The following is a 27,698-nucleotide window of genomic DNA, read 5'->3' as shown; positions in this document are numbered from 1 at the left end:
AAAACCATTTCAGGTGACTACCTCTTGAAGCTCATGGAGAGAATGCCAAGAGTGTGCAAAGCAGTAATCAGAGCAAAGGGTGGCTATTTTGAAGAAACTAGAATATAAAACATGTTTTCAGTTATTTCACCTTTTTTTGTTAAGTACATAACTCCACGTGTTCATTCATAGTTTTGATGCCTTCAGTGAGAATCTACAATGTAAATGGTCATGAAAATAAAGAAAACGCATTGAATGAGAAGGTGTGTCCAAACTTTTGGCCTGTACTGTATCTCACATATTACTTTATATTAATCAACCCAAAAACAAAGTGTATGTGGCCTTATGTACTTGACTGTCTCTTGGATAGGAGCAGTAACTGCCTAGCCTCTGCTATTGCCCTGACAATGGCTCCAGGCCAGGACATAATCCCCTTGTAAAAAGCTAATTATACTATGTAAATTTTGTTTTTCCTCAGATTAATATACCTGAGATATAACCTGTCAATTAGTGAGCTTGGTAGATGGCTCTTTAAGTATTAATATAATTTTCAATACTGTAAAAAAGTGTCTTTTCATAAAACTAGGCTGTCTATGCAATAAAAAAGAAGCAAATACTTGGTGCTACATGACCAGAGAAAACAGGGAACAAGGTCTGTGCCATTTGCCTAAGCTCAAGAGGTAGAAAACCTACAACTACCAGAATGCATTGCGTCCCAGGAATGGAGCCAGAGATATTAGGCTCGTTCGAGATGAACTGCGCCTCGCCTGAAAAGTAGACAAGAGCAGGAAAATACATTCTTGCTATTACTGCAGCCTATTGTTGCACAAAGCTTGGGCATTTTTTTATTTATTACTAGCGGTAAATGACTGTTTGTAAGCTAACTGTGATTTTACCGCCTGTTTATCAAGATCACAAGATCTCGCAAGAACTTGTTTTCTGAGACGGACAGGGCTCAAACAAAGTTAACTTTCTCTTGATCTGTGCGGATGAAAAATGCAGCTTTAGCGTCAGAATGTTGGTAAGATGTGTGGCTTGTGGAAAATGAACCCAATATTTACTTTAGTGACTACAGGGCTAAAGAATTGACCATAAATTGTGATCACGTTCATTTTCCTCATTGACGACAATACATTCAGAGCTGCCTCAAGTCTCCTACGGGGGCGTGGCGCTGACGTCACTGAATCAGGAAGTGAGCTGAGTTGGGTATCTCGCTTCATCCAATATCTCTGGGCTCACTCACTGACTCACTGACTTGAAGATTTGACAGTGGGACAGCCCTCACACACTCACGCACTTAACATGAACGCGCCTCTAGGTCAGTGAGTCTGTAAGGGATCGGATTGGAATTGGGCCAATATCTCTGATGGAGCTAGCTCGGCCATCTTGTAAAAGGAAACAATATGGCGGTTTTCAGTTAAATGGTAAGCTAAAAATTGTTTTCGGCAAGAATAGGCAACGTAATGACAGACTCTTGGTTTATATTTCATCAGCACTGCTTAGTTTTAACGGTTTGACCTGAATTTGGTCGAAGTTAAAACCAAAGTCCGCCATTTTACTTCGCTTTGTGTGCCCGACTATTTCCTGGATGAGAGAGCAGTTATTTATCTCCGCTGGTTGCCTAGTAACGCATGTAAACCAAGAAATAGTCAGGTACACAACCTTCCAAATCGTCAGAATTTCGTTTCTACTCTTCGTTTTTGTACCGATAAATATAAAGTTGTATGTTAGATATAATGATTAGTTTGTTAATCAGAGGTGCTGGTAGGCGGATTTTATTAGACAGAGCCAGACTTGTTAGTTGTTTCACCCTGTTTCCGGTCTTAAGCTAATACGGCTCAACTGTCTCCTGGCTAGGTTCATTTCTCCATAAAAAGTTATAACTTTTAAATTCGTGCACAGATATGAGAGCGGTATTGATCTTCTAATTCAACTCAATGCAAGATAGCGAGTAAGTGATCTCCCAAAATGTCAAACTATTCATTTAACAACCATGTGAAAAAGTAGGCATTAACTTTGTAGCATACTACAGAGAGTGACGTTACAAGACACATAACATGCTTTGCTGTTGACTGTGTTGATTGTGTGTATAGTTCAATAGTTGGAGGTGTGTGTGGTGGTGGAGTCGCTCGGTAACGAGCCCCGGCGCTGTGAGTGTGAGCGGCAGAGCAGCAGCAGGCGGAGCTCCGGAGAGACGCTGCTGGAGAAGGCGGAGTAGATCCAGGGGTTGGTGCAGGAATTCAGACTGGCCAGCAGCATCAGCAGGGTGAACACTGCACCTACACACACACACACACACACACACACACACACACACACACACATACACACACACGAAGAGATTTGTACATGACTGAGGTAATGGCAAAGGCAGGCATGTAAATAAATGGTGATCTGATCAAATACAGCGGTAGCGGAAGCATTCTGACCATTCTGACCGTTTACTTCAGTAAAAGTTTCAAAACCACACTTAGAAATGACTCCATCACAAGTAAAGGTCATCCATGGAAAATTAACTTGAAAGTACAAAAGTGTTATCAGTAAAATGTTTTATTAAAGTACTCAAAATAGAGAAATGGTTTATGCACAAGTCAGTATTTGAAATGACATAGATTGAGACTTTCATTTTACTTATTATAGATATTTTTTCTGCTAATACAGATAATGTAGTTTTGACGTAGTAACTCCTACATTTATACAAGTCTGTGACTTGTAGTTTTTTTTCTGTTTTAATCTACCACGAAGTTTGTTTTTATCCAATATATCAAACTGTACTGTAGATCTGTAGGTAGGCAGGTAGGTAGAGAGAAAACTATTTTTTGATATAAGCAAAGTTTATATGTTGTTTTTAAATCACGATTAATACATTAATTGACCGTTATTGTCACCAGTGATTGATTAAGGAATGTGATTACAATTTGTAACACTAATCTGGAAGGATATATTGATTCAGTGATCCAATATTATTGATGCAAAATGAAAACATTGATACATATCGTCATCTATAAGATACACTTTTATTTTGAAATTCCTTTGGCACAACTGTGTCAGTATTTCCATCCAAGCACACTTCTTTAATAAACTTTTAAACAGCGCTAGCAAGCTAGCACCAGGCAGATGAGAAGCCAAGAAAAAGAAAATGAGAATATTTGATGATTTCGCCTCAAATCAATCGCAGGCACCTGAATTGAATTGAATTGAAATTGTACAATGTCAGACTTTGTGATCAGCAAATATATTGCTGTCCAAAGAATTAATATAATACAGTGTCGCGATGAAACTTGTGATTTAAAGCACCAGTAGAGTGTAAACTACCGTTCTGAGGTGGGTCGGGGTCCCAGGCGGCCCACAGCTGGACACTGAAGAACGGAGCCCAGCAGAGCGAGTAGACGAGCACGATGACCAGTGTCATCCTCACTGTCTTTGACATGGCTGCTGATACCTCTCCACCTCGGGCCGGGGGGACTTTGGGCGGGGGGCAGCAGACAGCAGAGGGAGCTACAGGGTCAGGCAGCACATCAGGTGGCAGCTCAGCTAACAGGAAACCCACAGGATGAGGATCCATGAACAGGAAGGGGGGAAAATTAGATTATAGACCTGAGAACAGAATAAGTATCTAAAGTGACAGCGTTCTGTCTGCCTGTGTGTCTGTGTGTGGATCTCACCTGGGTGAACAGCAGTGTAGGTGTGAATATCACAATGTGACATGCTGCTGGACCTGAGCGGACCCATGGGCAGGTGCTGATAGATGGATCCAGGGTCATAGATGGTGTCACTCCCAGGGTTGTTGAACATGAGTGGTGAAACATACAGGGAGAGACTGGACCTCCCTCTGCCTCCTCCTCCTCCTCTATGGCTGTCCCGTCTGGATGAAGGGAGGGAGGAGGGGGACAGGCGGCGCTCTGACTTCAGGTACAGATTGTTGTGGATCTCCATGAAAATTCGCACCTGAGGGAAAGTGAGACGTCCAGTGATGTAAACCTTCACATGACACATCAGCTGGTTTCAGAATCATTGTGTCTCCACTGTGAAAAATAAATTCTATGCTGGTCTGGTCTGTCCCGCTCTACCTGGCAGACAGTGATGACAAGGGCAGGGAGGATGAAGACAGCCAGGGTCATCCAGGTCACATATGCTTTGAGGCCCCAGGACTCAGCGAAGGTGCCCCAACATTCGTAGACACCTGGAGCTACTTCTGAACGGGAGAAGATGAAAACCTGGAGGAGCAAAGAGGTGTGTGGGCTGCCATTTGTAAATGTCTGTCTTACTACTGTCTGTTTGCGAACACACTTGGAGGTGACTAAATGTGTTTATTTCTTAATCTATGTTTTTCTCAGGGGTTTTTAGGAATCTGTGTTTTGACAGAAGTTCATACAAATAGATTTAATAACAATGAAAAAATGAGCAGGATTATTTATTTGTTCGGAAATATATATACAATAGATTTTTCCTATATTCATTGAAGACGTTCTCTAGTGACCTTCTCCCACAATTATATATTTCTGTAATATGTAAAATATGTGTATTTTTGTTGATGTGTTAAATAGGGCTTTGCGATATATCGATATGCCTACTCCTTCCCTGGAGTAGGCCCAAAAGCCGGGCCGCCAGCCCTCAGCCGTACGTAATGGTCGAGTTTAATGTCAGCTGTTCTGTCAGAGAACCACATTGGTGTCTGTAAAACTGCACCTCTTCTCTGCTGTATTTTCAATGGAGAGGTCTAATGGGTGGTGGAGCGGGCACAGATATTGATTTGTAAACTGATTGAAGGGTGTTTCTGGAGCTCGTGCATGTGCGCCCAGCTCCACAATGACTGAGATATAAGTGCACGTGAGGCTTTATAAATCCATAAGCTCCTTAAGTGTAACATCTTGGCGTATAGGGACCTTCAAATAACTTTATCAGTTAGTCAGTGGGTCAGTGAGCAGGCAAACAGTGGTCCTGAGCGGAGTCTCTGTAACCATGGCAACGACGACGCTGAGTGAACGACCGGTCACTACATTCTCCTCTTGATTTAATTTTTCTATGTCTCGTGAAACTCTTTTGGTTTAATATTTCTTATGTCATTCCCAACATGTGAAAACATAGTTTATGCAGTAGAGTATTGTGGACAAACTGCGTCCCGTATTGAATCCGTAAGGGATGGTACATTTTAGATTTCAGTATGTGACGATCCCGTATTATACGGGACAGGTAGCAACCCTATTGTCTACATGCCTCGGTGTGGCGCTGGCGTCAGTCACAGTACTTATCCTCAGTTTTATTATCCATACTTTTATCCAGACCTCCACAGAAAAAGAGTCCGCTGCATTTCAGAGTTTGTGACTTTGATGGATGCTGCTGCGCTACTCGGTCAATCAGTCAACTTCAGCAATGAAAAGCTTTTTGACTCTGTTACCACCACGCTACTGAGAATGTTGTCAAATTCATAACGTTGCTACTTGTAGTGATGCTACTGTCCAACACTGATTATTTTTGACAGCGTGAGGAATAGCAGCGTAGCATGAGTGCGACTTTTCTTATTTTCTCTTTTACATATTACTATTGACCTTAAATAAAGCTTAAGTAATTTAATGAAAACACACAGTATTTCTTATACAATTATTCGATTAATTGCCAGAATAATCGATAGAATACTCGATTACTAAAAGAATCAATATTTGCAGCCTTAATATGTGTTTTTTAAATTATTGTCATTCAACTTCAAGGCAAGACAGTCTGAATGATTATCTTAAACAACAGTCAGACCCTCATAATATAAAGCCTTCAGACAGACTCATGTCTTGTCTCCCTACCTGTGCTGTCCTGCCTGTGTAAACCCTACCTGTGTCCCCCTACCTGTGGCAGGCTGAGCAGCAGCGACAGCCCCCAGGCCAGCAGTATGAAGCTGTTCCAGCGTTGGGTGGCCCCGCTGCGGTGTGCCTGCAGGGGGCAGCAGATGGCGTAGTGTCGGTCCACCGTCATGGCAACGATCATGTAGGAGGAGGCGAACATCCCTAGGACCTGCAGGTATTTCACCAGGCGACACAGGAAGTCTGGGCCAGGAAAGCTGCCTTTAGCGTCCCACACCAGCTGGGGCAACACCTCAGAGAGGGAGAGGAGGAGGACGATGAGTGAGACACAGGAGGGGGTTCACCCAGTGTGTGTGTGTGTGTATGTGTGCACATGTGGTCTTGTTGAGGTCCCAGTATCGGGGACACACTCACAGTCACTCAAACCCTGGTCCCCACAAAGTTAAATGTAACATTGAACTGTTACCTGGAACAGTGCCACCACCAGGTCGGCCAGACAGAGGTTGAGCATGAACTGGTGCAGCGGGTTGTGATGTCGTCTCCGCCTTAGCAACACCACCAGCACCAGCCCGTTGCCAAGCAGCGCCATCACCAAGATGACTGCCAGCACCACGACCTCGGCCACCGCCAGAAGGGCATCACGCTCCCGGTCTGTGACATTCGTACCGGCTGGGGTCACAGAGACCACTGACCAGCCGATGGATGGGTTTGAGTCTGTTACCATGGAGACTGACATGTTGGCTGGGAGAGGAGAAGAAATAAATGTCAGAGAGAGACAAAACTTAATTATTATCCTGGAGAAAATTTGATTGCAGGCACTAAACACAGTGAGCATCAACGGTCTATTGTCAAAGACATGATAACAATATAAAATCTATTCATGAAGAATTAAATGAAAATGTATAAAATGTACAAATACATATGTAAGAAGGACACAAATTCCTACCAACTTTCTACCAAATATCATGGCAATCCAATAGAGACATGTCACTTATATTATATCATATTTGCTTCTACTGTCATTTTGGCATAAAAAATATATATGGGAGAAAGAACACACCCCTGTTGACCCTGATACACGGAAGACATCCAGTATCCAGCCAATGAGATTTAAATTTGCATTAGAATTAAAGTGAAGTGTCTCTGAAGATCTGGCTGTTGAATGCAGAGTCAGTCAGTTTATAAGAGCGTGCACTTTTATAATTGTAATTTTAGTGTGGACATCGCTCTTATTTCCCATCGTGCTGTTTTAAAACTCCAGTCTGCTTGATCGTTACCGTGGGGAGGGGGACTGCTGTCTTGACGGCTCTGTAGCACCCACTAGTGGCGGGAGGCTGCATGACAGTTAAGCGGCCTTGTACATGAATAAAACACTAATTGCTTTAATCGACTAATATTTCTGGTGCTGACTAGCGAGGTGCTGGACATTTAATCGTTTAGACAGCTAATCGTGTGCATCCCTAGTTGCCATATACACACAGCCTCGAATACACACACATGCACAAACAGGATCTATACATACATTAAATGCCCATATACAGGCGCCTGGAGCAGTTGAGGGATCAGTGCCTTGCTCAGGGACATCTCAGCTACCAGTCCACACTCCATATTTGGGCTAGACGGGGACTTAAACCGGCGACCCCCTGGTTCTTAACCTCAGTCCTTATAGACTGAACTACTGCCACCCCTAATTGGTGATTTTTTACAATACAAACTGCCACTTTTCTTTGTTACAGTCAGTGCTGGTGCAGAAACACTGAGACACGGATGCTGACGAGTCACAGCAGACTGTGGGGTTTTTTTTTTGGGGGGGGGGGATAAAAGAGACAGGTGCTCAAACAGTGTTAATAAAGGCACTCCAGCACTGACATTATGAGGAATATACAATTTTTGGAACATTAAAGCAGACAAACATGTTCTAGTAGAAACCCAAAATACAAATATGAACCAGAAAATAATGATAATATATCCCCTTAAAGTAAAAGTACCAATGCACCAATGTAAAAATACTTCACTACAAGTAAAAACACTTTTGTGCTGCACAAATTTACAGAAATACTTAGGACTCTTCTCTGTTTTTTTTGTATTTAAAAAAAAATTGGATACTTTGACCTCTTAAATCCCCAAACAGTTATTGAAATGAAACTATTTAAGAGGTGTGGAGGGGAAATGTCTCTGGTGGATCTTCTGACAGCTCTCAGATGTCTGAAACATGATGAGAGGCTCCAGCTGGGCTTTTCTGTGAGAGGTCACAAGCCAAAAAGTTTGTGAAACACTGGTTTCATATTGAATTTTCTGAGCTTATTATTGTTTTCATGTAAAGTCTCTGTTTTCAGTAGTCGGTAACTAAAGCTGTTACATAAATGTATTGGAATAAAAGTACAGTATTTCCCTTTGAGTTGTAGTGGAGCAGAAGCATGACTTAAATGTAAATACATCATTGTTTATTTATGTATAGCGTGATAGTTTACCCAATTAGTGAACTCCAATTAGCAATCCCCATCTTCTCTCCATAGTCCTTGAACTTATTGCCAGAAATGATCACAGGATGTATTGTGATGTCCGTGATTATGAAACGGGCATGACAGGCGTTATTCAGTTCATAATTTCTTTGTAATGACCACTGTGTATGTAGCTTCATGTTTCTGGACAGAGTTGGTACCATGTTTAATTTACCTGACCTCTGCAGACTGTTAACGTTCACACAAACACACACCGCTAAAGTTAACAGGCGTGTATGTGTCGGGTCAAGTTCCTCGAGTGCATTAATTGTAAAACAATGAGAGGTGAAACATGTTTATAGTAGTGCCTTTCACACACTTTTACAGTTCAACACACACAGAGACTCACACAGTCACAGAGGCATGCAGAGGGGCCCCTCATGTATTTACTGAGTGCAAATGTGCAGGCTCTAAAAAGGTTACAGCCGTTTGACCAATCTGCAGCGAGCAACATTACACATCAACTGTCAGTTAGGGACTACAAACAAAAACTGCACTTCCTGCAAAAGAAGAGCAAGAAGAAATAGATTTAGGTAGTGCTCCACTACGCTTTTGAGGTACTTGTACTTTACGTAGGTATTTCGATTTAATGCAGCTTTGTACTTCTACTCCACGACAGTCTTTCTGGCTCGTGACCTCTCAGGTTAATGTAGTTCAAAGTGCTCCACAGATGACTGACAAGCTGCTTATCAGTCAGAACAAATGTAGACCATAAAAACAACAGAACAGACAAATTTTGAGACCAGTGCATGCAAGACAATAAAAATTATGTAATAAAAAATAACTGTAGCTGTAATGAGAGTAATAGTAGTAAAACTGTGTGAAATAAAAAGTAAATCAAAGAACTAAATTAAATAGATTAAAACAACAAAACAAAAAACAGATAAAAAAAATACAATTAAATAGATTAAAAAACTATAATAATAATAATAATAATTTAGTCAAAGGCTGGACCAAAAACTAGATAAAATATATTAAAACAACAAATCAAGAATTAAAAATGGTGTCATTGAATTACAATAAAATATATTTTAAAGCTACAATAATTATAATAATAGTAATAATAATAATATATAATAAAATAGTTAAATAAAAGCTAGACTAAAAACTAGATTAAAATGACAAAATAAAGACAAATAAAATAGAGATTAATAGAATAACAAATAAAATGAAATAGTCTCTAAAGATGTCTGTAAGTTGTTAACAGTTCAACCAATTTGACATTTACCCTCAACACTTCACACTTTTTTTTTTTTTTTAAATAAAATCCAAAACAAAAGAAAGGGTTACAGAATAGTCCAAAATATTAATATATCTTGTGACCCTTTGGAGGGGCTCGACCTCTATGTTAGAAAAATACCTCCACCTTCCAAATGGTATTATTGTTGGGGCCACTGTCACAAAAACAATCAGATCGCTTTTCATTTTCTGTCAGCAGAGCTCTTGTCTTTTTGTCTGGTTCAGTTTCCACAGATGCTTTGGTTGTTCCACCATCCACCATTTCTGCTGCTATAGATCATAACTGCAGAGAACTTACACTGACATTGAGAAGTGGGGATAGCTACTGATCACTACCACAGAAAATAAATGCACTATCCTCTTCCTGTTTTCGTTGCACAATAGTTGACGGACTTATTTTGTGCCTTAAATTGAGCGTTCATTTTCCCGGGAGATTGTACCCGAGGGCATGTATACTTGTGCGGTGGTGTGTCTGTCTCGCTCTGCAGTTACGCCTCCAAAACGCTGGTTGGTGGACGGGATTTCTGTGCCTCTGTTAGTATCAGTTCAATTTATTGAACTAACAAACCTAAAACACAAGTGAAACATGGCTCACTAGTGACAATATTAAACACAAGCACAAAATTCAGCTCCATAACAATGTGCAAGGCTCACAGACAAAGCAGTTGTCTTTTGCTGGACACATTTTCCCCACAAATACAACATGCTAACATTATTAGCATAAGCCTATGGCATGTAACATAGTATAAGTTAGCCTAGCAGCTGGCAGTCTTGTCTTCTACTCAACATTTAACAAAGCTAACGTTACAAAATGCAGCTTTTATATTATAACTTACAACATGCTAACATTATTAGCATAAGCCTATGATATTTTACATTAAATTAGCCTAGCGACTTTTCTCTACCCATGAAGCAAGAATACATCACGAGACTTCAGATGCTTTTCTGTGGCTTAAATGTCTTCACAAGTTTCTTATCTGTGAGATAAAAGTAAATAAAAGCCTTATTTCCACCAAAAGAAATGGTTTTCAGTTTACAAAAATAAACGGGTTCTGCGTCGTCACAACGTGGTCACATTTCTTGGGAGATGCACATCGGGCTACGATGTAGGCTACAGCCAGCTTTATAGTTGTGTGTCGGCTCCACACAGTAGGGCCTACACGTCGATACAGAGCTCACGCCGTGGGTACAGCATCGATTGAATGTACAAGTAGAAATCCTGCTTTATGGGGAGCCAGTCTAAACACTGAGGGGGTCATTATTCCATAGCCATTACATTGTGCAATCAACATTTACGTCACAATGATAAATTAATAATAAAAACCTGCCTGTTTCCACTTTTAAGTAAAAAAAAGTCTGAGTATTTCGTCAGGAAAAGCTGGATAAAAGAAATGTACTGTCAGTATCATCCATCTTTAAACACAAAACAGGCTTTCTAGTGAACTCAGCAGTCCTTGGATCCATTCGTTTTGTCTTGGAAAATAGCTTTTGACAGTCACTCTGCCTCAAAACACAAGACTGGAAACAGTTACACAGTAAATTAAGACTTGAGTTGCTGCAGTAAAAAAAAAATTAAATCCCATTTGGTTAGAAAATCATGAGCCTAATTACAAAATGACAAAGCTGTGAAGGTGAAATCTTTTTTCTTTAGATGTCCTTTGAAGGTAGTATGTTTGAATAAAACCTTTCAGTGGCACCTTGAGGATGTAAATATTTTAGTTTGAAGGTGGGAAACTTATTACTTTCATAGCTGTCCGTGCAGCCGGGGGATACACTTTAAAAAACACTATGCAGGTGTTAATACAGAGTTGACTTCAGCCCATATAGCTGATGGTCGCCTCACGAGAGTCTCTGAGCAACAGTTTGGCATCTTTTGGCTATGTTAATCCAATTAGAAAACCGAATTCCTGCTGGTTAGTACTTATTTTTCTTTTCATGAAACAAGTGTCAAACCTCATGTCACCCCGTCTTATACCTCTAAGAGCGTTTTTATCGTTCTTGTCTATATTGTTTCTGTCAGAAATAAACTTAAACAGATTAATTCTCACTGTCAACTCAAAACTAAACATCCATCTGTAACATCAGCAGCCTCGTTGAAAGTAACAGCCACTTGTACAGATTTTAATTTCCCATTTCAGAGAGAGGAGAAAGTACAAGCAAACGTAGACGTCTCACTCACCTCGTCCTCGTTCTCAGCGTCCCGTGAAGCATCTGTAGGATCCAGGACAACCTGATCTGCTGTTGCACACAATAACCGCATCCATGCTGTGTTTCTCCCTGGCTTATTACTCTGAGGGTGACCTCTGCCAACTCACGCTGCTGACTCCTGTCTCCCCATCTCCTCCCTTCTTTCCCCCTCCTCTTCCAACACATCCCTCCCTCTTCTCGCCTCTCTTGGATTTATGAAATGCAGCAGTAAAATAAAGAATGGGTACTCGAGAGTAAAGCGGGAGTGTTGATCAAAGGGCGTGATGTCCGGGCTGCAGCGGTGAATTAATGTAATTTCCTGCTGATTGTTTAGATATTAACCACGTTGCTGCTGGCCCTACTTTGATCCACATTCAGTGCGGTACATAAGAGCGCACGAGGGCCGTGCACCAGCAGATCAAATGAGATTTCTGTTATTAGCCTCCCAGAATGATCAAAGACCTTTCATGCACACACATTAAACTGATATGTGTACGTGTGATTTTGCATCAGCGGGCAATGGAGAGGGCGGAGAGACGGCATCAGATGTTGTGACAAGTGGGATGTTTTGGAGAGAAATGAAAAGCAGCTACAAGAGGAGGGTTACCCTTTTTCTTTCTCACCAGTGCTCCCTGGTTTTTCCTCCCCCTCCCTCTGTCTCTCTCTCCGACTCCTGCATTCCACCTCTCGTTCTGCAGTAATCTGTTTGCCTCCCCTCAATTACTCCCTCATTGGGAGAAGCCTCTAATTATCGAGGGGCCCGCTGAGCGACCTTAAACATACACACAAAAACATGAACACACTCACACATGAGGCGGCTAGAGCTGTTTCTTTTCCATGTTTTGATGTATTTGTGAAACAGATTTCGGATGTCTGTGTAAAGTTTGATCAGTGGGCTTTAATTAGTTAGACCTGTGGAAGCCCATTTCAGCCAGTGTGATTAATAAATATATAACATCCTGGAAGTCAGTATAATAATAATCCTCCAGAAAATAATGAATTAATATCTCAAAATAATCTTAAACTTTCTTAAAGTAATGACTACCATCAAAATAATGGCTTAGTATATTTAAATAATGGCTTAGTATATTTAAATAATGGCTTACTATCTCTAAATAATGACTTAGTATCTCTAAATAATGACTTAGTATCTTTAAATAATGGCTTACTATCTCTAAATAATGACTTCGTAAATAATGACTTAGTATCTTTAAATAATGGCTTAGTATCTCTAAATAATGACTTACTATCTCTAAATAATGACTTCGTAAATAATGACTTAGTATCTTTAAATAATGACTTAGTATCTCTAAATAATGACTTAGTATATTTAAATAATGACTTACTAAGTCATTATTTACTGATACTAAGTCATTATTTAAAGATACTGGGTCTCATTCATGAAAAGTGAGTAAATCTGTGTGCAGATTTGCACATAAAAGCCTACGCTACTAAAAATGTACTCCGGATTCAGGTAAGCCGCAGGAAACTCAGATTTGATCGTAAACATGTGTATGATCATGAATCCCAATCCATCATAAATTGACAGCGCGCTCCCGGTAATCAGCAATTAGCATAAATCCCCGCCCATGAATAGCCAATGGACACCATAAAAGGAGGTGTACGTGCATCCAGTTGACCTGTCAGTCATGGTGCAAACAAAGAAAGAGAGAGAAAGAAAAAGAATTTTTTCCGAAGTGGAGATTGAAATAATTTTGGGTGAAGTGGACTTAAGAAAAAACATTTTATTTTCTTCAGTTAGTAGTGGTGTGACAGGGACAGGCAAAGCGAAGGCCTGGAGGGAGGTAACAGATGCTGTTAATGTTGTCTCCGTAGTACAAAGAACCATGTCAGAGGTGAAGCGTAAATGGTTTGATATGAAACTGGAGGCAAAGAAACGCATAAGCACACACAAAAAAAAATACAGCAGCCACAGGAGGAGGAGGCTCACAGTCACAACTATCTGCTGCAGACGAGCGTATCGCTGGCATAATTGGGGGGAGCGACATGCCTCCACTGGAGTCAACATCAAACCCAGTCGATTTACATAGATAATTCACAATCATGAACCTAATCTGGATCTTAAACCTGATAATTGCCTACTAATTTAACTAAATGTATGTGTTCACATCACAGAATAATGACTTAGTGTGTCAGAAAAATGACTTAGTATCTTAAAGTAATGACTTAGTATTACAAAATGATTTAGTATCGCAACTTGATAAAGTTTTTTAAAATAATGACTCATCTTGAAATAATGACTTAGTATCTCAAAATAATGAGAAGCTTTCTCAAATATTCACGTAATATCTCAAAATACTAGCATGTTATATTTTTTCATATTTCGTCATGTTTAGATTACGTGTTTCAAAGGCATCTGTGTATTGTGTACATAACAGAGCGCAATACAAATTAAAATTGTAATTTCCAATAGTGACAAGCAATATTTATGTGCTTTACTAAATTTACACAAGCACTACGAGTGGTCAGGAGCAGGAGTAGATTTTGTCAGTAGCTACGGAAAGATCGGAGCCACTAAAATATTGATGAATGTGGACATGCATGTAAATTTCCGTCTGTAAACAGTTTACACACAAATTCCTTCTGCTCATGTTTCATGAATCAGACCCATTATCTCTAAATAATGATTTAGTATCTCTAGATAATGACTTAGTATCAGTAAATAATGACTTAGTGTCTCTAAATGACTTAGTATCAGTGAATAATGACTTAGTATGTGTAAATATGACTTAGTATTAGTAAATAATGACAGTATCTCTAAATATTGACTTAGTATGTGTAAATATGACTTGGTATCTCTAAATATTGACTTAGTATTAGTAAATAATGACTTAGTATCTCTAAATGATGATTTAGTATCTCTAAATAATGACTTAGTATCAGTAAATAATGACTTAGTATCTCTAAATAATGATTTAGTATCTCTAAATAACAACTTAGTATCTAAAAATATGACTTAGTATCAGTGAATAATGACTTAGTATCAGTGAATAATGACTTAGTATCTCTAAATAACAACTTAGTATCTAAAAATAATGACTTAGTGTTTGTAAATAATGACTTAGTATCTCTAAATAACAACTTAGTATCTAAAAATAATGACTTAGTATTTGTAAATAATGACTTAGTATCTCTAAATGATGATTTAGTATCTCTAAATAATGACTTAGTATCAGTAAATAATGACTTAGTATCTCTAAATAATGATTTAGTATCTCTAAATAATGACTTAGTATCAGTAAATAATGACTTAGTATCTCTAAATAACAACTTAGTATCTAAAAATAATGACTTAGTATTTGTAAATAATGACTTAGTATCTCTAAATAACAACTTAGTATCTAAAAATAATGACTTAGTATCAGTAAATAATGACTTAGTATCTCTAAATAACAAAGTATCTAAAAATAATGACTTATTATTTGTAAATAATGACTTAGTATTTGTAAATAATGACTTAGTATCTCTAAATAATGATTTAGTTTCTCTAAATAATGACTTAGTATCAGTAAATAATGACTTAGTATCTCTAAATAACAACTTAGTATCTAAACATAATGACTTAGTATCTCTAAATAATGACTTAGTATCAGTAAATAATGACTTAGTATCTCTAAATAAAAACAATGACTTAGTATCTCTAAATAACTTAGTATCTAAAAATAATGACTTAGTATTTGTAAATAATGACTCATCTAAAAATAACAACTTAGTATCTAAAAATAATGACTTCGTATCACAGAATAATGACTTAATATCTTAAAGTAATGACTTAGTATTACAAAATGATTTAGTATCGCAACTTGAGAAAGTTTCTTAAAATAATGACTTATCTTGAAATAATGACTTAGTATCTCAAAATAATGAGAAGCTTTCTCAAATATTGACGTAATATCTCAAAATACTAGCTTATTATTTTGAGAAAGTTTCTTACTATGTTGTGATACTAAGTCATTGTTTTGAGATACTTATTTTGAGATATTAAGTCATTCAGCAAAAGTTTTTAATTGTAATGACCGATAGGATCACATTGGCGGAAATGGGCCTCCATATGTGGACAATACAAACACACGCATAGATTCACTTTTACTGCAGAGGCACCGAAAATATTTAACAGTATCATGAAGAGATTAAATGATACAAAAAGTCCAGGATAAGTCCAAAACCAACAAAGCACAGTACTGTCTGACTTCCTCAGTCTGTCTGTGGCACATTGGTTCTTAGTGAGGAAAATCTACTTAATAGTGTTGGGGAGCAGCAGATAAACATAAAGAGTGGAATACCTTCACCTTGGATCTTATAACAGAAAACTGCTTTGGCTTTTTTTTTTTTTTTTTTAAAGAAACTTTAATTTTAAAGAAATTTTTAAAATACCTTTAATAAGGGGTAATCCTATTAACATATTGATATTGATTTCATTTTAAAATATGAATGATAATTAAAAATTATTACTCATAATTACTCAAGCAAAGTACAAGTGCGTCAAAACTGTACTGAAATACAATACTGAAGTTTATGTACTTACATTCCACGGATAGTTCTATGGTATTGTTATCAACATTTTGCTTGTTGTTATTATTTATTTTCAGTTTTGAATATCATTTTTAACCCTGAAACACTTTAGGCTTCACCTTTGCATGAAAGGTTAAAAATATTACAAGTAAAGTTATTATTATTACTGCTACTAATTAAAACACAACTAGTACAATTTTGCTCAGTCACAACAAACTGAATGAACTGATTACACAAGACAATGTGGCCTCCCTGTGGTCTGGACGAGCTAGTGCTGCATGCGTAAATACATTTGGGTTTCAGCACATTATAATTTTGGAAACAGAACAATGAACTACAGACACATGAGCTTTATTAGCTTTATTAGTGTCTGATACATTCAGTAATAAGACAGCTGTGTTACACTTAACAAACAACAGCTGTGTTTAGTTCAAAATAAGTTAAATGCACAAAGAATAACTGGTTTCACTTAATAATAAATAAATTAACAAAACTAACAAACATGGAATAGATTGGGTGTTATGTTAGGTATTATTGTGTTGTAATATTTCACACAGTAAACAGTACGATAGTCAGTTCAGGAATTGTTCAGATGTAAACGCTCAAACAACTTTAAAAAAAACTATCAGGAGGTGAGGAAACTCTTAAGATAAAAACAGCTGCATAGACTGTGTGTACAGTTTCATTTAAGTATGACTGTTAAACAACTATTATTATGAAATTGCATAGAAGACCTACTGGAGAGAGGCACACTAATGTACACATCACTGCTGCACCAATGTGTGTTTGTTCTAGATGCTCAGTGTCCGTGGCCCGGTGCTCTGAACAGCCTTCATGATGGACTGCACCACTTCAGAGGTGGAGCCTTGGCCTCCCAGGTCAGCAGTGTGCAGCTGGAGGACACAGTGTGAGCAGAATATTCTCTATTATTTATTTATCTATTGGTGACCTGTCATCAGTCAGATGTTATTGTGTGATGTGATCGTACCCGAGTCTCAGTTACGGTGGAGAGTATGGCTCTGCGGATCATGCCGGCGTAGGCGTGGAGCTTCAGGTGATCCAGCAGCAGGCAAGAGGCCAGCAGCATGGCTGTGGGGTTTGCTGTGTTGCGGTTAGCAATGCTCTTCCCTGTGTTCCTGGTGCCCTGCACATAGAGGAACATGTTGAGAAAGACAGAGCACATAAATAGGAGAACATGTAGGGATGTATCAGCGCTAAAGATATACTATGCAGGATTGTATAGACTTATACAGAGGTAATCCCTCTCAATCTTCACTTATGATCCACTCTCAGTGTGTGGTGCTGTATTTTTATGCAGATTCTACCTTCTGCCTGTATTTTCTTATTTTCTTCTTACTTTCTGCGCTTGGGACGTGTATGGGTGGTGCGTAGCCCCAAAGCACTCAGGTGAGGTCAGGGCTTTATAAAAAGGTAGCAAGCATGTGCCAGACTGTAAGCAGCAGATATCCAAGAGACACAGCACTGATAAAATGCAAATAAGAGTGAATCTGGGATTGGCTTTTACTTTCACGAGCAGCATGTTGAAAAAAGTAAGCTTCTGATTGTTTACAATTCTTTAGAAAATACTTCAAAGTTTATAAATGGTTATTTTTCATCATGTGTAATGTGAAGGAACACACACCCTCTTCTCAGAGAGCATTTTAGCAACTTCTCTGGCGTGCTACTTTCCTGTTTCTGTTTGCACTTATCAGATGCTGCTGGAGGTAAAGAAAGATAAACCCACACCCACTGTACACTACCTGCTCAGCACCATACAGCAAGCAGATCCAGTTAGAGATGAGCTGATGAACATAATGAAGCATTTAGCAGCTAAAGAAACAGATACTTCCTTTGGGAGTTGGTGGAGACCAAAAACATAGCTAAAAGGAGAGTGAATATTGGACTTACATCAATTGGCCAAAAACTTGACTCAACGTTAATGATGCTCCTTGTTTGCTGGTTGTGTAGATAAGCAACTGTCACCTAACATGTCACCATATCAACTGAACAAGTGATAGTATGTCAGTGTTGTGTTGAAGGAGACTTGAAACTAGCAATTGAGACAATAAACTTATTAGGAAAATGTTGTAGGGTAAGGGTCTACTGTTGTAGACTTCTATACAATCAAACTTCTTTTTACAACCAGTGGAGTCGCTCCCTGCTGGCCATTTGAAATAATGCAGCTTTATGGCACTTCAGCGTCGGCTTCATTTTTCAGAACCACAGGATCCATCCACTTCTTTTATACTGCCCATTTGGATTTACAACCTTATGCGCCACCCTGGGAGCCAAAAAAATCAATGAATGAAGTTTGAGACCCTTAGTGTATCATCTCTGAGCCTCTCTTTGCCTCTCTCTCTCTCTGTTGTCTCTTTACGCCTTGTTTAACATGAATCCACTCACCGTCTCAAACACGGCGTAGTCCTCTCCGTAGTTGGCTCCCGGCACCAGTCCCGGTCCCCCAACCAGCCCGGCACACACATTGCTCACGACGTTGCCATACAGGTTGGGCATGACCATCACATCGAACTGCTGGGGCCTGGAAACCAACTAACACACAAGTAGATACAACATCTCAGAACATTTTTACTTCAAAAATGTTGTTTCCTCAACTAAGAGTCAACAAGAGACTGAACCCAGAAGTTTGTTAGTGCAATAAATTTATGATGCAACAGTAGAAAGTCTTTATATTTTAAACATGATCCGTGTTAGCCTCCAGCTGTAACCATCACATTTAATATATCCACAGAAATGTGAAGCACTGAACAGGACGATGATGATGATGATTTGAACACCACAAAGAGAGATGAGCAGTATGGCAGTGTACAGACAGTTGATATTGAGTTGATATCCGGTTTTGCTGGTCTGGTAAGGTGTACAAGCTTAAGCTGAACTGACATTTTTCATTATGACACCTCCAGGCAAATTAAAAAGTAGTCTACATTAGCAACCTGAGTTGACAGCATCACAGCATTAAATCCAACCTGTAAGCATTGGTAATAAGCATTGGTGATTGCTGGAAATTCTTCTGAAGTAATAAACAATATGACAATGTGATTAATAAATTATTGTGAATGTTTATAAACGGACTAACAGAGACAGCAGTGTTTGACAGCTGTGACCACAGCAGGGCAACATTAAGGAGATCAAGTTTCAGTAGAGGCGGCAGGGGCAGAGCTGTGCATGCCGTGTTTGTTTGAAGCAGACAAAAGAGATGTCCTAACTGGCTGCAAGCGATGCAGTGTGCCGTTTAGAGCTGAACGTTTGTCAGAGGGCCTGTTTCTATTTATATGCTACCTGTCGCTTGCTTTGGAAGCACCACAATGGACGAGGAACGGCTGTATCATGAAGTTGGATTGAGCAATAAAGTACATGATACCTTCTTATTCCATGACAAAAACCAACATAAGGTGGAGGCTGACTGGAGATAGATCGCCAGAGCGCTAATACCAAGCTAGGCTACATGCTCTTGGCTATAATTGTATGTAAGTCCCAGTAGTTATCACAAAATAAAATGTGTGTTTTCTCTTATAAAAGGAAAAGTAACAAATGTAGGAAGACAGCAAGTAATTTACACATCCAGTCTGATCTCCAGCGCGCAGCTGATAGGCCTACGTGGTTTGGTTACATGATGTAAGAGCTCTGATGTTACATGATGTAACGTGATATTAATCACATGCGCGTTTGCTGTGAGGACACGCTGTCGTCATGTTCCACTCAGGAGCAGCTGCTGAGTCAAGTACGCAAAATTCAGTATACTGGTCTGGTCCGGCTCTTTATATCAAACCAGTTTAATAAATCTGACACCGGCCTGACCCCAGCTGAAGCTACCTGCATGGTGGTGTTGTCCACAATCATGCTGTCGAAGGTGATTTCAGGGTAACCGCTGGCAACCTCCTTACAGCACTCCAGGAAGAGGCCGTCCGCCAACTTCCTGCTCCAACAAAAACATACACATCAAAATGTGTCACGTTTGAGAAACAGGTAAATAAAAACAGTCGGGACCTTTGAGCCATCAGAAACTGACATGATGTTAGCTTTGTGTACGGCAGTGACTCGTCTGCGTCCTTTGGCCCGAGCAGTCCTGAATGCGTAGTCAGCGATGCGTAAAGATTTGGTCTTGGTGATGATCTTCAGACATTCAACAACGCCCGGTACATTCTGCAGAGACAGACAGAGAGAAAGTGTGGAGATGCATGGAGGCTAGATTTGGTATGATTCGTGTATTTCACCATCAAAGTGATGATGAACACGCACCTCATGCTCCAGGCTGCTGTACTCTCCCTCTGTGTTCTCCCTGATGATCATGATGTCAATGTTTCTGTGGCGTGTCCTCACTCCTGGTAGAGACTGGCAGTGCATCACGTTGGCATAGAGATCCAGAGTAGTGCTGCAGAGAGAGGATGAGGAGGAGGGAAGGATAGATAAGATGGACAGAGAGACAGGAAAATGGAGACAGATGTGAAAAGGAGGACAAACACAAAGACCTGAAGCTCAGGATTGAACACTGTAACTCCACTGCTGCATATCAACGCCACCATTTATGTTTAACACTCATAACTTTAAGATGAGATAACGAAAGATAGTGAAAGACTTACCGGAGCAGGTTGTTTCTGGACTTGTACGATGGTGGCAGGTTGTGGTTGGTCTCAATGTTACCTGGATAAACAATTTAACAATTAAATTGGAGACATCACCAGAAGGTGCCATCCCCATGGTTTATCTGCCATCCCTCTCTGTTCCCCGGGTCCAGACTCAGACATATAACTGATAAATTATTGATAATTATTAAACTTTGACGGAGTGTTTCTGTTTCAACTGGCGCAACATTGCATGTGCCATTATTCATCTCACGTGATGCAGCTCAGCCAATCAAATCTGTCCATTCTGATATGATTTCAGTAAGCATTACGACTCAAGTCAGTGACTGAGCTACGCACACAGTTAAGAGACGAGATGAGAGACAACAGACAGACAAATAAGTATTCAGAGAAAAGTCATTTCACATGGCGTGCTCTAAAATGAAGAAAGTAGACAAAGACACAGCTTTTAGTCAGTGCTGAAATCCTAACTTAGCTTCTTTTTTTTTTGTTTTAATAAATATTCATGCACTAAAGTTTTTTTTATGTCATCTGCAATTAGAGTACCATGATTAAATGTCACGGTCAAAGATTTTTAATCCTTTTTTATTCTTTTAATCTTCAGCCACACTTGCAAGTTTGCTGTGGTCACTGTGATTATTTTCTGATGTACACGAACATTTACAGATATCCCCAGCCCTTTTTAGGAGCATGTTTCAAACACACCCACACAAATGAAAAAATAACCTTTGAGTGCAACTCCATTGCGCCTGATAGCCATGATGGCGTTATTGATGTCATCTTCTGACGCCATAGATGAGTCCACATTGACAACCTCAAAGTCCACTGGCACACAGCAGAACCTGATATTGAAACACAGATGGAGATCACTTCAGTATGATGGAGCCGAGTCATTTAGTGACTGCACTGTGTGAGCTGGTCACTGACTTCATTCAAACACTCTGTGTCTGTGAATTCTCACCGGAATAGTTCACACACGTGGTGAGCCAGCTCTGGTCCGATTCCATCTCCAGGAATCAGAGTCACAGTGTGTCTGCCTCCATACTGTGCTGGTGGAGGCTACAATGCACGCACATACACAAATACAGGAAGTCAGAACCCTTCCCATAAAAACAATAGATGCATTCCCTACAAAACAAACTTGTCATCCTAAGACTTAATGTACACATCTGTGTGTGTGTGTGTGTGTGTCGTAAGCAGCCATACTCACTATAGTCTGGTGTGGGTGGATGGAGGAAAGGGGGATTCAGAACGGAGAAGAGAAAACAGGAAGGTTAGTAGGACAAAGAGGAGAAGACGCATGGTGACCAACAGCTTCCTGGTGCCATCGCAAACACACTGATGACACAAAACAGTGCCGGTACTTTTGGGTTTCCCTTTAAAGAATACTTCCCTTGCAAAATGACCATTTGTATATCAGTAACTTACCCTGTGTGGTTTTTGACTTGTCAAGAAAACTTTGTTTTTCTCTCAGGCCTCCACGGTGCACGAAGAATCCAAAAAAGACGAACGGTCGTCAGGAATTCAAGTAAAAGGAGTTCACGTTTAACAACAACAAAACTATATTGAAACATCTGTTAACAGACTCTGACATGACTCATCCAAAATAATGCAAGTCTCATTTATTCAGTCATATGCTCAGTACTTCTGAACACATGCATTTTCACTAGAACCTTGCTACTTAAATCCCTTCCGCATAAACAGTCTTCAGCAGGAACGAGTAGTGAGCAATGAAATGTACAAGCAGAGTTAAAATACATGCTTGCTCAGGCGCGCTGCTCCTTAGGAGGGTAGTGATACATCGATCTGGACTGATATATTCATTCAGTGATCATCAATGCAAAGTGAAAGCATCAATTCATATCATTGTCTGCAAGATGCACCTTTATTTTGAAATTCCCAGACAATGAGAATATTTACTGATTTTGTCTCATAGAAGTCACGGGCCCCTGACTTGAGTCGAATTGGAATCCTATTGTGGCAGACTTTATGATACCAAGCAAAAAATCCATGTGTTTGGGAAGTGCTGAGCATCTGACTGGATAAATGAGACTTGGATTATACTGCACAGGTTGTGTGAGAGTTTGTAAATGGATATTTAAATGCGGACCCCTTTTACTTCAATTCAACAGGAATTCTCTCTGTTTTTGGATTCTTCGTTCACAATGAAGGCATGCGAGAAAAACAAAGGTTTCGTAACAAATTCAAGGTAAGATGCAGTGAATAATTTACATACAAATGTTCATTCTGTGGGTGACGCATTCCTTTAAGGTGCACAACAGTGGGGTCATCACACTAGGAAGGTCATAAGGTAAACAAAGCGTGGGCGACTGAGCCACCACTCACAGTGTAAGTGGACTTGTGTCTCTGATGACATGCAGCTGCACCATAAACCTGAGAACAAAGAAAAATGGTGGTTATTTGTACAGAAGATTTACTCATTTAAATTAAAAAATAAATAAGTGACGAGCCTACATATCACAGCTACAGCATTCCAGATTTATTCTAAGACAAGACAGTAATAGAGTAACAAGGAGCAGCATGAAAGGCAACTGAAATCAAACTAAATACAGATTTAAAATCCTTCAAAACAAAAGTCGAATGCTGGTTAAAAGCAAACCAGAGCTGTAGCCACTCTGAGCTGAATGCGCTCAAACTTTTTTACTTTTATCAGTGTAAATGTTTTGGTGTATTGTGGTACGTGTTCTTTAGTATATGTACTGTGGTATGTGTATAGTGGCATGTCTATTGTAGTGGATGTACTGTGGCATATGTGTATTGTAGTGTGTGGATTGTGGTTTATCTTACTATATAATGACGATAACTCTGTGTGTCTGTGTGTGTGTCTGTTCCATGTTTTTCTCCTCACTGACTTGGTCAATCCATGTGAAATTTGGCACAGTGGTAGAGGGTCATGGGAGGATGCCAATGAAGCAATATTACATCAATTGGCCAAAGGGGGGCGCTATAGCAACCGATTGAAATGTCAAACTTTGAATGGGCATATCTCATGCCCCGTATGTCGTAGAGACATGAAACTTTGCACAGAGATGCCTCTCCTCACGAGGAACACATCTGCCTCAAGAACTTATAACTTCCAGTTATATAGATTTTCCGCCATTTTGAATTTAAAAAAAAAAACACTTCAAATGGATCTCTTCCTAGGAAGTTTGCGCGATCTGCATGAAACTGGGTGAACATAATCTAGGGACCAATATCTAAAGTTCCCTCTTGGCAAAAGTTGGAAAACTTACTAAAACTGAGCTTCTATAAGGCAATGAATATTGCGGAGGGCGTGGCTCATCACATAAAGGTGTATAACATCTCAAGGGTTTCACCCATCACCACGCAACTTTGTAGGCATATGACCACACATAATCTGAGGGGACCCCTCCATTATTGACCCCATCAAACAAAATGGGGGCGCTAGAGAGCTCATTTCTTATCTAGGCCTAAGCACCATATGGATTTTTACTAAACTTGGTAGATATGTAGAACAGGACGCCTCAAGGTGACTGGAGAAATTTAACTCTAATTGGCAACTGGGTGGCGCTATAACAACAGAAAAATGCTTAAAAATGGCTAAAATGTGACTGATCACTGTGGCGCCCCCTGTGGACCAATGTTGGTGTTTTTTCTTCTAATTTTTTGGTATGACTAAGTCATGGTATGGTATGGACTAGTGTATTTTATTTGGATTTTAATATTGACCATTTTCTAAATTAAATTAGTTTGGTCTGTAAAATGGTATAATATTTCTATCACTATTCCCCAGAGCCTTCATTGACATAACTCTTATTGTACCACAAACAGTCCAAACCCAAAGAAATCCACAGTAAGTCATAAAAAGTCTACAAAAGTCTAAGGAAATCTACAAATATATTTCCATTTCAGATGCTAGATCTGGAGGGTTTTGAACATTTCTCTTCATAAAAAGAGCCATGATCTTATCTCCCCCCTACTGTTATTCTATTTCAGGGACATAAGACATTAAATGCTTTAACCAACAAGTTTAGTCAGGGCAAATTACTTCTTTTACTTAAAACATCTGAATACTTGTTCCACCACAGCTGGTCTATGGAGCACTTGTTGTTTCAGTGTGTGAATAATTTATAACCCTGCAGGGAGCAGTTTAAGGAGGCATCTACAGCCTTGTCTCGTCTGGGAGACAAACAGAAATGCTGAATAAGTATTTTCTCTGCAGGGATTTCCAGTTAACCTCAGGTTGACAGGGTGCTGAACGGACAGCGACGTTAACCAAGCTAGCTCAGTTAGCCAACTAACCAACCAACCAGCCGTTAATCAGCTTAGCTTCACTCACCGCTGTCCCGTCAAACTAACCAGTAACCTTCAAATACTTCTTTAACAGAGTCTGTTTAACAGTTAACTATCAGCTGGTGAGTTCACAGACTCGTCCTACCCTGGTTAACCGGCTGCTGAAGACGAGTTTCAGAGCTCCGGAGATGGATCGCACAGACCGGGCCGTCATGTTCACTCTCCCCGGGGATGGATGGACGACACGGGGCCGGGAGCGAGCTGCGCGCTCACTGTTAATCTCCCTCTGTGTGTCTGTCTCCCTCACTCATTCACTCACAGAGAGTCTCTTATCCGACATGTTTTCAATCGGGGAGGATGAGGAGACAAAGATAGGAGCTCAGTGAAGTCCTTGAAGGTAGCTTGGTGTTGCCATGGTAACTCTAACAGACAGCCTCGAGGGCCCGGTGGCCTACTTAGTTAGTTTGTTCTCACTATTTATTTATTTATTTATTTATTTATTTATTTATTATTTTACCGTGGCACTTTTTTCTGAACCACCAGGAGGCGACACACACACACACACACACACACACACACACACACACACACACACACACAAAACATTTAACATGAACCAATCCACCCGTTACACCTCTCACTCATTTGTCATGTGGCCTAATAATTAACTGCTAAATCATGTTTGATTTTTATATGAATAATAATAATAATACATAATAAATTTCTCTGATTACTCAGCCATACAGTGTCAAGAATAATCCCTCTGCACTAACCTTATAGCACCAAGCACACATTAACAGTAAATTAAGCTGCTATATTTCATAGTTTAGATACTCACTGTTCTTTCATATGGTAATATAATCACATTAGAATTACTTTACACAGTGTACATACTGTCATACCTGTTGCACACTCATGTTTAAACAGCAACCTGTTACTATCATATATCCCATATTCATTCCAGCACTGTTTGCGCTTTGCAAACTTGCACCATTGTTTGCAAATTTCACTGTGGTGGTGTTGTTTTATTTATACATTCATATATAAATATATAGCCTTTTTTTCCAGTGTAAAATAGCAATGCACAGAAAAAAACCACAGTGAACCAAAAAAAAAAAAAAAAAAAAAAAGCAGAGCATTCACAAAAAAGGAGGAAATTTCATATACGTTGACACATTGGTTACATGATATTGGAATATGGTATAGTGATACAGTTATCCTGTTAGATCATTAACAATTCACTTTAATTTTTCAATCAGACTTATATATAACTCATATTTATATCTGTGTACAATGTTTAGTGTGGTCAGTTATTTGGGTTTACTTTGTATAGCTGTATTGTCCTTGTTTTAGGGACTGTTCTCTACTTCTCAGAGGAGGTGGTGGCTGGGGTAAGACTTTTCTTTTTCATACTCCTTGAAGCTACAAATACTGTTCCTTGAGTCTCTATGAATCACTTGGAGAAAACGCAGGACCCTCCCTCCACCATAAATCAGTTGTTTTAATTTTAAAAATGTATCTGATGATCTGATGTTTGGAAGTTAAAAGTTGAGGACAATATCCTACAGTTAAAAAAAAAGGGTCTTGGTTTTTGATACTGTTGTGGTGCATGCTGGTCAGTTAGTGCAAATGGGTTATTTTGGTAAATTTTGAAATTTTAAATGTGACTTTTTTAAATTTATTTATTTTTAATTGTCCTCAAAGCTACAAATATTTTCCCATGAGCCGCTCTGAATGACTGGGAGAAAATGCAAGACACTCCCTCCACCATAAAAAGTCGTTCGGTCTTTCTTGGGAAATTTTAAAATGAGACGAGTAGAATAAAGTGATTTGATAAATATCAGTATTTTAAGCTTAGATTTTTTTTTGTTTGTTTTTTTTTTTGTTATGTTTTTGTTCGTTGTCCTCGTACATAATGTGTTCAAAACCTGTCGGAAATTTGAAAATAACAATAATTTCTGCTTTTACAGTTTGTTGCTGTGAGAAATGGTATAATTTGTCAATATTTTTTAAAGAAAACAAGTCACTCCCCAGTGCTTAAAAAATAGCTGACATGCCTCCCTCATTCTGCACCACCCCCTACCCCCTGTCAAGTAACGAACAGTCCCTTAGTCAGGTGTATGTTTATTTCTGTGTATGTACATTAAATCCCATCTGTGTGTAACTACACATACTTTGCTATAAAGGCAGATTCAGATTCTAAATTTACTGCTTTTCATCACTAATATTATCACTGTTGAAGTATTGGTGAAGTACTTAAGTAGCACAGCAGCAGTTAGCCAGCATCGCATTATGAATATATGTGTTGATGGTATTTTAAAAAAGAAGATAATATCGGAACCGGACGAGTAACGGCCGAATAACGGCGTCTGTACTTGAATCACTTGTGGGGCACTTGGAGAAATTTTACTCTCCAGCGTTTTTATCCTCGACCAAATCGTGGCCATCCTCATGCCGGTCGTTGTAGTTTTTCTGTGTTCCTCGCTACATTTTCCCCAGTTGGACGTGATACACATACTGGACTACGTTTCCCTGCGTGCCCCGCGGCCCCGCCTCCTCCCTCCACTCCCTCCGCCTTCCCTCCCACTCCA

At 39.4% G+C, this 27,698-nt stretch overlaps 2 protein-coding genes across 2 annotated transcripts; both read right to left on the bottom strand.

Annotated features, from left to right (window-relative positions):
* Positions 1–175: 175 nt before the first annotated feature.
* On the bottom strand, positions 176–11,807 carry LOC117258614 (vasopressin V2 receptor-like). Its single transcript, XM_033629658.2, has 7 exons — positions 11,691–11,807; positions 6,238–6,512; positions 5,818–6,063; positions 4,050–4,196; positions 3,645–3,927; positions 3,295–3,513; positions 176–2,258 (listed from the first exon to the last, which is right to left on the bottom strand). Exons 2-7 carry the CDS (start codon positions 6,505–6,507, stop codon positions 2,074–2,076), a joined length of 1,350 nt encoding a protein of 449 aa, XP_033485549.1. The 5' UTR covers positions 6,508–6,512; positions 11,691–11,807; the 3' UTR covers positions 176–2,073.
* A 4,769-nt stretch (positions 11,808–16,576) lies between these two features.
* Positions 16,577–21,885, bottom strand: LOC117257953 (isocitrate dehydrogenase [NAD] subunit gamma, mitochondrial-like). Its single transcript, XM_033628375.2, has 9 exons — positions 21,794–21,885; positions 21,559–21,674; positions 20,830–20,890; positions 20,489–20,621; positions 20,259–20,392; positions 20,063–20,165; positions 18,635–18,781; positions 17,220–17,375; positions 16,577–17,124 (listed from the first exon to the last, which is right to left on the bottom strand). Exons 2-9 carry the CDS (start codon positions 21,623–21,625, stop codon positions 17,023–17,025), a joined length of 903 nt encoding a protein of 300 aa, XP_033484266.2. The 5' UTR covers positions 21,626–21,674; positions 21,794–21,885; the 3' UTR covers positions 16,577–17,022.
* Between the last annotated feature and the right edge of the window lie 5,813 nt (positions 21,886–27,698).

This window comes from Epinephelus lanceolatus, chromosome 8, assembly GCF_041903045.1.
Source record: "Epinephelus lanceolatus isolate andai-2023 chromosome 8, ASM4190304v1, whole genome shotgun sequence".
Taxonomy (NCBI): domain Eukaryota; kingdom Metazoa; phylum Chordata; class Actinopteri; order Perciformes; family Serranidae; genus Epinephelus; species Epinephelus lanceolatus.
The sequence above is the reverse complement of the archived record's forward strand: the minus strand, read 5'-3'. Positions and strand labels throughout refer to the sequence as shown.

Excerpts from the sequence above, each read along its gene's own strand:
- LOC117258614 (XM_033629658.2), bottom strand. The coding sequence starts at position 6,507 with ATGTCAGTCTCCATGGTAACAGACTCAAACCCATCCATCGGCTGGTCA. Across the intron at positions 3,514-3,644 it reads CTACACTGCTGTTCACCCAG|CTGAGCTGCCACCTGATGTG; the intron begins GTGAGATCCACA and ends GTTTCCTGTTAG. Across the intron at positions 2,259-3,294 it reads CCCCGACCCACCTCAGAACG|GTGCAGTGTTCACCCTGCTG; the intron begins GTAGTTTACACT and ends GTGTGTGTGTAG.
- LOC117257953 (XM_033628375.2), bottom strand. The coding sequence starts at position 21,625 with ATGGCGTCAGAAGATGACATCAATAACGCCATCATGGCTATCAGGCGC. Across the intron at positions 18,782-20,062 it reads TGGACAACACCACCATGCAG|TTGGTTTCCAGGCCCCAGCA; the intron begins GTAGCTTCAGCT and ends CTTGTGTGTTAG. Across the intron at positions 17,376-18,634 it reads ACTACGCCGTGTTTGAGACG|GGCACCAGGAACACAGGGAA; the intron begins GTGAGTGGATTC and ends CTCTATGTGCAG.